Source organism: Rhinatrema bivittatum, chromosome 12, assembly GCF_901001135.1.
Source record: "Rhinatrema bivittatum chromosome 12, aRhiBiv1.1, whole genome shotgun sequence".
Classification (NCBI taxonomy): domain Eukaryota; kingdom Metazoa; phylum Chordata; class Amphibia; order Gymnophiona; family Rhinatrematidae; genus Rhinatrema; species Rhinatrema bivittatum.
Window position 1 is genome coordinate 21,885,203 of NC_042626.1, and position 9,973 is coordinate 21,895,175.

Consider the following 9,973-nt stretch of genomic DNA (forward strand, 5'->3'; position numbering starts at 1 on the left):
CATCTCCACGTTTGCATTTTTTGAATGTCATCGTTCGGATGAGCGTGCCCATGAATTGCTCTTAAAGTCTTCAATAAGACTTTCTTGAAGCCTTCCATTCGATAACACTCTGGTGCTAAACCAGTGGGGAGAGTGCTGGGAGTCCTTGATTCAGGCTTGACTTGCTGCTTCATTCCCTTTTTTTTTTTCTTCCCCTCTGGCTTTGTTCACCAGCGCTGCAGAAGCAGTATTGCAAGGACGAACGGAATCTATTCTGTCTTACCATCAGCAGAATGTTCCTCGTGCAAAACTAGATCAGGTGCGTAGACACGAAGTTGCCACTCTCCTCTGCGCTAAAACCTTTGATTTACACTTTATTTCAAGCAGAATGTCAAGGAGATGCAGTCTCTCTTGTTCTTGTATTTTAACCCCTGCATTCCAGTTCCCTTCCATTGGCTCTGCGCTATCACAGAACCAGGGTTAAGGGTCTGGAGCAGCACATTTATCGCCCACATTTTGGAGCAAGCAGCCCCGTCCTCTTGGCTTGACGGCGTTGATGTTATAAATAAACAAAATAAACATTTAAAGAAATACAAAGTCACTGCTTGCTGGGGATAATTTTCAAAATCATTTGTGCACCTAAAATGTGATTTTACGTGTGTAACTAGCTTGTTTGAAAGCTACCCGTAAAAGTATGCACTGAAGCGCACATTCTGCAGCAAAGAGGCAGGGCAGGGAAATCATTTTATGGGCATACTTTCAATTTTGAAAATTATGCACGTAAATGTTTTTGTGTGGTCATTTTGACCCTTGCTCGGTGCCGTGCTGAAGTACACAGGTGTTACACAGTTACCCTTGTTGTTACTCCTGTCCTTATTCTGGTCACGGTATCCATGGTCAGTTGTGTGGCAGGAAATGGTGTACAGGTGTCATGGACAGAAACAAGGAAATAGGGGTTTCTCATAACTGGTATTTTAAAAAAAAAAATGGTCTGATGGGCAGCAAGCACACACACTCACACACATTCTTTGTCTCGCTCTCTTTTTTTTTTTCCATCTTTTGTTTATAGATAGGGTCCAATCAGGGCAGATCTAGGTCTAATAGCATCCTGGGCAAAAACTGACTCCTCACCAGCTCTTCAGCTTAAGAGGTGGTGCCCAGAGCATTTCTCAACTCGCGACTGCCTAGCACACCTTACCCAAAGGCTGGCACTGGGTCCAGTTTTCAGCAGCTAGATCCTACAGAATGATAATTGATACGACCATCCGTGAATGCCGGTATAGAAAAACACAAATAAATAAAATAAAATAAAAAATCCTGCTGAATAGTTTCATCTAGCTACCTAGATTCACTAGATGGCGAGATTTAGCTGTATAAAAAGTGAGTGGCCCTTGACATGTTCCTGGGGCTAGGGAGGAAATTAGCTTCCTAACACTGTGTGACCAACTGGTAAGCCAGCTAAGTTTAGCCGGCTAGACTGAGGCGAATTTTCAGCCACAATCACCTGGCTTAATTGTGTCTGAAAATTAACACAGGATAACTAAAAAAAAAACTTAGGGCCTGATTTACTAAGGCTTTCCCCCAATTCTGTATCTCTAGGAAAAAAAAATGCTTAGTAAAGCATGTCCTTAGCTGGCTATCTTAGGAAGTCTGTGTATAGATGACAATTTAACCCACAGTGACTTATTCCACCAAAGGGGGTCCTTCAGAGACCTGGAACTCTCTATAATGTGAACCTAAACTGCAATGGTACTGGCTTTCTGCATATAATCATCTTTGGAATAATGTCTGTTAGCGTATTGGGAGGATGTTGAATATTTTGATTACGTATTCTTGTTTCTATCATTCTAATAATTTCATGGCTTGATCGGAACAGGCACCCCATCAAGGTCAGAAAGTGTCGGCAGTTGCAGAACAGCTTCCAATCAGCGCACCTTCAGCAAACACTCCACAAGCTCAACCTCCAGCCCAACAGAGTACTCAGCAGCAGCAACCCAGCAACAGCCAGCCAGTTCTTCCAACCTCTAGTGCAATGTCCCAGGAAGGGGCAACAGAGGAGGTTCACCGGGACCTCACGCCCAATTCCATGGGGAACAGCAGTGCCAGCAATCACACTAATACACCAAATGCAACAACGAATCCAATGCCAGTAGGACAGACAGACCCCTCTGGTGCCCCTGGACCGAACTTACTGGGAGATGGGAATGGCTGTGGCCCACCAGGAAATGGGCAGGGTAGCCTGGGTCATCGAAGTGCCCTAAACTCAGAGGGGCTCTCGAAAGAGCAACTTGAACATCGAGAGCGTTCTTTGCAGACCTTGAGAGACATTGAACGTTTGCTATTACGGAGTGGGGAAGGAGAACAATTCATGAAATCTAACCAAAGCACAGGTGAGGGTGGGCAGCCACCACCCCCACCACAACAGCCACCATCAAGTCTCAAAAAGTATGAAGAGCCTCTGCAGTCAATGATAACACAGACACAAAGCCTGGGAGGGCCCAGCATGGAACATGAGGTCCCACACCACCCCACCTCTGACATGGGGCAACAGATGAACATCATGATGCAGCGACTGAACCAGGATAGCCTGACACCTGAGCAAGTAGCCTGGAGGAAGTTGCAAGAAGAATACTATGAGGAGAAGAGGAGAAAGGAAGAACAGATTACCGTTCACAGCAGGCCAATACAAGATATAATGATGCCACAGTCAATGGGTGGGATGATGATGCGGGGGCCACCTCCTCCTTATCACAGCAAACCTGGTGAACAGTGGCCTCCTGGCATGGGAAATCGGCTGGGAGGCCCCATTGACATCCAGGATCCTATTCAGCTGAGAGGCGGGCCTCCCTTCCCAGGGCCTCGGTTCCCTAGTAATCAAATGCAGAGAGTTTCTGGCTTTGGGGGAATGCAGAACATGACCATGGATGCACTAGGTCCTATGAATGCTATGCAACGGCCTGTGAGGCCTAGCATAGGATGGACAGATGATATGCCTCCTATTGGAGGCGCTGGGAACTTTCCACAAGGGAATATGCCATATCCTGCAGGACAAGGAGATAATGAGAGGTTCATGAACCCTCGGGCAAGGGAAGAGATCTTAAGGCATCAGCTGATGGAGAAGCGCTCAGTGGGAATGCAGAGGCCAATAGCTATATCGGGTGGCACCATGAACCAAGGGATGGAGATGGAGAGGATGATGCAGGCCCATAGACAGATGGATCCTTCAATTTTCCCTGGCCAGATACCTGGGGAGAACATGGGTGGAGCTACCATGGGCATGGACTTTGGGGGAGCAAGGGGCATGCTGAGTCCACCCATGAGCCAGTCTAACCTGAGGGAGATGGATACCCCAATGGGTCCCAGTAACCTGAATATGAACATGAATGTAAACATGAATATGAACATGAACCTGAATGTACAAATGACGCCCCAGCAACAAATGATGATGTCTCAGAAAATGAGGGGCCCAGACATGATGGGTCACCAGGGGATCAGCCCAGAAGAAATAGCCAGGGTGAGAGCCCAGAATGGTAGTGGGGGTGGGTTGATGGGAGGGCCTCAGAAAATGATGATACCTTCTCAGTTTCCCAGCCAAGGACAGTCTGGCTTCTCTGGTGGACAGGGTCCCTATCCTAATATACCTCAGGAGATGGGAAATGCCCCTGAAATGTTTAGTCCTGAACAGGGCTCCATTCCTGTAGGAAACATTGGTGGCACCACCAGGCTTAGTCATATTTCTCTGCCACCTGCATCAAATGCACCTTCAAACCAAGGTAATATGGGAACTATGCATTCTTCATCCACAAGAGGGTTGGGGCGAAGACCTTCTGACCTTACTTTAAATATTAACCAGATGAATTCACCTGGCATGGGGCACCTTAAGTCTCCAACCCTCAGTCAAGTTCACTCTCCATTGGTGACATCTCCCTCAACCAACCTGAAGTCTCCTCAGACTCCCTCGCAGTTGGCAAACATGCCACCTTCCAATCAGTCTGGACCATTGAAGTCCCCCCAGGTTATAAGCTCTTCCCTGAATGTGAGGTCTCCCACCAGTTCTCCTAGCCGCCTCAAGTCTCCTTCCATGGCAGTCCCTTCCCCTGGATGGGTGCCTTCTCCAAAGACTACATTGCCAAGCCCAGGTGTCACCCAGAACAAACAGCCTATCAACATGAGTTCCTCTGCTTCTATGGGAGGGATGGACCAGGGTAAGTTACGTATTTCTAATGTTTTATCTGTAACGAAGCTTAAGGGCTTCATATTCAAAGTTTGGGACATAGATGGAGAAACAGTGGGTTATGAAAATCTTGCTGATTTCACCGTCCCTGGCTAAACAGTTACCCTGCTAAAAACTTAGCCAGATAGGTCAGGGGTGGGCTGGGGGCATTCCAGGGCAGAGCGAAGTTAGCAATACAACTCCTCAGAGCGTTCCTGAAGATATCTGGGTGTGTGTATCCAGATAGCTTGATATTTAAATAGATATATTCAGAATAAAAGAGCCAAGGACCTGATTTTCAGAAGAATTTACATGCTTAAATTTTACATCTGTAAATGCACAATATTTGCCCTTGAATTGTTAATGGGTTGTTACCCACATTAAATGCACTTAACAGGAATAAATGGCTTTTGAAAATTGCTATGCTAGTATGTTACATTTACATGTATAATTCCTTTGAAAATCCATCTGTAAGCCTCCAGACTCCCCAGGCCGCAGTCGGGAGCGCATACAGTCTTATCCGCTGTCAGAACAACACTGGAAGTAGCCAGGACCGAGTAACATTGTACAGCACTCCGAGCTGGAGTTTGGGGGGACGTTGGTGGGTGGGGAAGGATATATTTTGTGGATGCCTGGTGACTTGGGTACCTAAAAACTATTTCAAATCCTGCATAGGTGCATGCATTCGCTATGATGTTTATCTATCTATCTATATCCCAGGAGGAGGAGAAAAGAGCACAATTGCTAACTATACACAAATCCATCTTTACATTACAAACACACACGATGTATACAAAAATCTTTATGGCATCACATACAAGCAATCAGATGAAACTGTGCTGTATTATTTGCCAATGCAACAAGTACTACAGTGGAACGGTGCTCAATCCCTTACCAGCTGTGATACCACCAAACAACCCAATTGGTCCATACAGCCAGTATTGTAATGTTTTAGTAAGGTGAATGTTTAGGAATGTGCTTGTTAATGTATCTAGCAAATTCTCCAATGGGAGGGTCACATACGAAACATAGTAACAGTCTATTAAAAATTACTGTAGATACTTATTGCATTGACAAATAATACAGCACAGTTTCAACCAATGCATGCACATAGGAACATGTGCTTGGTTGTTTGATGTGCTATATTTAACATTATGAAGATGTTCTTTTATTTTGTTTCAAACAATATTAATAAAGATTTGCTTTTAATTGTTCTCATATCATCTACATAAGTGTTCTTTCTCCATTCTTTCGGAGTGTTCTTTGGTCTGTTTGTTGAGCACCTTGTATAACTACATATTGGAGTTGGTAGCAATATGAGTAGTTCTGATATAGTGGTGTGTGTGTGTGTGTGTGTGTGTATATATATATATATATATATATATATATATATATATATATATATGAGATATAGTGGTGTATATATCATTATATCAAAACTACTCATATTGCTACCAACTCCAAAAATATTCATTTAATGAAAAAATGGCGTAATGAAATATTTGATGCTTAACCACAAAGAGATCAAATTGGGAAAGAAGCCAGATCATAACTTACTACAAAAGTAGCAAGCCAACTTGTAAGACCATCACACCACGTGCCAATGGGCCTCAAGCACTCGTAATCACAATTGGCCTTAAAAAAACAAAACAAAACCCCAATACAAACAAATTGAAGTCTCAAAATATTGCCTGATGTACTAAAAACAAAACCCGTGTAATGTAGAAAAATGTTTTTGTAATTTTTGTTGATTTTTATATATAAAATTCCTTCTTGATCTTGTCTTGTGGCAAATTCAAATGTTAAACTAAGAAGCGCCACAAATTTATTATAGTTATGCACTGTTGTATTTATGCATTAACTTATCCAGTATTATAGCTCAATATAGACCAATCCTTAACAGTACCCTAATGGAAGGCCTTTGTTTCACCATCTAGAAATGGCTTCCTCAGAGGGCTTCTTAGACATCAACACCGGCTATTTGAAAAAGTAGTGCTTAAATGATATAGGCAGATGTGCCTTTTATGAGCCTTGATGTCAGACAGTCAGAATTCCTTCTAGTGTCTTGCTATGAACATTAAAATGTTTCTGCTATTATCAATAGATACATCAAATATAGATATATAAATATAAATCTATAACAATAGATACTCCTGATAAAATAATTACAATAAACCTGTGTCCACACTCACGCATATGTTATGTTCTTATATTCATTCATCACACCCTCACACAATGGCAAATTTATAGTTCACTAAATATACAAACCCTGAATGTAGAAGGACTGTGAGGCAATGCAATTTAAGTTGAGAATCTATGAAATGCATGTTAGATTATTGAATACAACATCAACTTTTGGGACTGTGAGTATATGCAGTTCAGATTGAGACATCCAGCTAACTAGCAATTTTCTTGGGGATATTCAGTGGCATAGCCACACTGTTGAATATCCCTTGTAAGTTAACCAGATAAATCTTTGAGTATCTACCAATATATCTATATACGTGTCTAGCTCAGAGCGAATACGTATACCTATGCGAATTTGAAATTTTGTTGACGCCTAATAGCTGCTAGCCTCAACTGTATGTGTATGTATATATCTATAATCTATGGATCTTTGTATGTACGCAGTTAATTTTTCCCAAATCCTTACGTGAGGCCAGAATGCATTTTGGTGGCATTCCTTCATCTTGGTTTGAAGCTTCTGTTTCATTCTCCTGGCATTGCCCCTTTATGCATTGGTACTGTGTCCTGATATAGAGATTCCTCTAGGCAGGACTAGAAACCAGTCTGCTATCTCTTTTCTGTAGGTTCCCTCCCATCAGGACCACGGAGCACCTCATCTGCTCCTCATGGTAACCCCTCTAGCATCATGAATCCCAACATGCCTTTCACTTCCTCTCCAGATGCTGCCCCTTCCCAGAATCCTCTCTCATTGATGATGTCACAGATGTCCAAGTATGCCATGCCCAGCTCCACGCCGCTGTACCACAACGCAATCAAAACCATTGCTACGTCTGATGATGAGCTTTTACCAGATAGACCTATGCTTCCCCCAGGGAGTTTACAAGGTACGTATCTTTATCGTAGAACTGTGCTGGAGCTAAAACTTCGGCTTTAGCCTCCTCAAGTCTTCTGCATCCTCCAGGGTTGAGGGGTACTTTTGTACCAGTGGGGAACGAACCTGAGTGCTATATACAAGCCTGGGTTTCAGGAGATTGTCAGTGAATGACAATGAGATGGATTTGTGTACAGTGGCTCTGTGTCTGAGGTTCTCAGTGAGGGTTGCAAACACATCTGCTTTATAGGATATCCACAGTGAGAATTCAGCAGCTGTATTTGCAGGCATATAGGGCTTAAGAAAAAGGCTCATTTGTATAGTTTGGTTATCCTAAAAGGCAGGCCTGCTTGTGGCTCTCAAGGACTGGAGTAAGAACCCCAGTTCTAGCTTATTGTTACTTGACACAATTCGGTTGCCCTGAAGAGCAGACACTTGGCAGTAGTCGAGGACCTGGCTTGTTCATCTTGGATCTAAATACACAAACTGAATAGCAAAGAATCTAGACCAGTGATGGAGAACTCCAGTCCTCGAGTGCCACAAACAGGCCAGGTTTTCAGGATATCCACAGTGAATATGCGCGAGAAAGATTTGCATGCTCTGCCTCCACTGTATGCAAATCTATCTCACGCATATTCACTGTGGATGTCCTGAAAACCTGGCCTGTTTGTGGCACTCGAGGACTGGAGTTTGCCATCACTGATCTAGACAAAACCTCAGAGAAATCTAAAGCTCATATCTTTAGTAGACCTTCGCAGACAGAGAATTTATTCTTTTTGTTTAATTCTACAGGTATGGGAGGAAACCAGTCAAACCAGTTGCACTTAAATTCAGTGGGACCTGGCTCTTCACAGAGCCCCATGGGAATGAACATGCCTGGTCAGCAACCTCTTTCCCATGAGCCTCCAGGGTCCATGATGTCATCTCCAAATCCTATGGGCGCCAACATTCCGATGCACCCCGCTGGGCAGGGCGCGGGAGTGCCAACACAGAACTCCATGCTAATGCCACCAGGACCCCAGGACCCTTTAAATCAGCCCTGTTGCCCGGCAGCAAGCAGTAGCTCTCAGATGATACCTTCCAATCAGCTAGGTTTCCCCCGCATGCAGCAGGCTCACAACACCATGCCATCACCAGCAACCCACATGTCAACAAATCCTGGAGGAGGTGGACCTGGGATGCCACAGCACTATCCACCCGGGATCCCTTTGCCTCTTGAGGATGTCCCTCCGCAGGGACCTGGCCAACTGCCTCCTCAGCAGCATATGATGGGTAAGGGCCTTCCTCCACGCATGGCGGAGCCCTACCCTTCAGTTCTTCCGGGAGTGGCCTCTGTTCTCAGCGACCCTGAGCTCAGCGAAGTGATCCGACCAACACCTACTGGGATCCCAGAGTTTGATCTCTCCAGGATCATACCGTCCGAGAAGCCGAGCAGCACACTGCAGTATTTCCCCAAGAGCAGCGGCCAAGCCCCCAAATCCCAGCCTTCCAACCTCCACCTGATGAACCTCCAGAACATGATGGCTGATCAGCCGCCCCCTGTCAGGTCAGGTATGAATGTCCCAAATCTTCCAGGACAGCAGGCGGTGCAGCGGGCACTCAGCATGCCCATGTGCCATCCAGGACAAGTTCCCATGCTGAGCAGGACAGGCATACCACCCCAGCAAAGCATGATGGGAAACAGCCTGCATCAAGGAATGATGTCTCCTCAGCAGAATCTGATTGCACAGCAGAATTTTATGCTCATGCAGGCCAAGCAGAGGAGCATGTCTGTTTCAGGGGAGATGTATGGCCAGACAGGACACATGATGTCTCCTCAGGGCTCCCTCATGGGGCCCCCACCTCAGCAGAACATGATGGTGACGCACCAAATGAGGCAGCGGAGCGTGTCTCTGGACACTTACATCCCGGGGCCTGGAAACATGGCAAATCTGCCTTTTTAAGCGGTTCCCACTCATTCTTCCACGCTGTAGATTGTGGGTTTTGTTTTGTTTCTTTATAACTTTTTCTTTCTGAGGGTTGAGGGAGGGGGGCTAGTGGGAATGTTTTTCATCCCATCTATAAGGAAAAAAAAATCACGTGCAGTAAAATCTCAATGTGAAATATAATTTTTTTTAAAGATAATTCAGTAAACAAGGACCTCCAAATTCTTTTTTTTTTTTTTTTTTTTTTTTTGTTATTTGTGTGGGTTTTTTTTTTTTAAGCAACCAAAATATGCGAGCAGATTTTTGACTAGCTGTAAATAGAATGCTGCATTTGTGATTGTTTTTAATTGTTCTGTATTTCTGTGTTTTAAGACTCCTCAAAAGAAAAAAAAAACTCTTTAAAAAAAAGAAACAAAGGGAAAAGAGGTTTATTGTTAAAGTTCCAATAGGAAGAAACCAGGGCATCATAAGATGGAAATGTTCCAGGGCGCAGTGAAAACTGAATCTTTACAGACCTCGCTACAGCAGCCCAAAACTCTCCCCCATAACTACCCAGGAATTTCCCTAGCAGGCAGCCTTCAGTCATGGCGGGCTAATGGATAACTCATCTGGCTAAAGTCAGCCAGATGAGTTCTCTTAGATATTCGATGAGATAAACCTCCCATTGAAAATTCCCGAATAATGTTATCCAAGTAAACCTACCCCGGCTAGATTTGAATATCACCGGTTAGGTTGCAAAGCTATCCAGATAATGCACATCCGAATAACTTTAACTTAACTGGCGATTTATTCAAAGAT

The 9,973-nt window shown here is 44.2% G+C and overlaps 1 protein-coding gene across 4 annotated transcripts in view; it reads left to right on the forward strand.

The window, feature by feature from the left end:
* Positions 1-9,623, forward strand: part of BCL9L (BCL9 like) — a 129,420-nt gene extending 119,797 nt beyond the window's left edge. For 3 of the 4 annotated variants that reach the window (XM_029572828.1, XM_029572830.1, XM_029572829.1), the window contains exons 5-8: positions 214-298; positions 1,856-4,184; positions 7,003-7,263; positions 8,043-9,623. In XM_029572828.1, the coding sequence (XP_029428688.1) occupies positions 214-298; positions 1,856-4,184; positions 7,003-7,263; positions 8,043-9,193 (3,826 nt within the window). In that variant the 3' untranslated portion in view covers positions 9,194-9,623. The remainder of the gene's footprint in view (positions 1-213; positions 299-1,855; positions 4,185-7,002; positions 7,264-8,042) is intronic. The other variant, XM_029572831.1, reaches the window with a different exon arrangement.
* Positions 9,624-9,973: the final 350 nt, after the last annotated feature.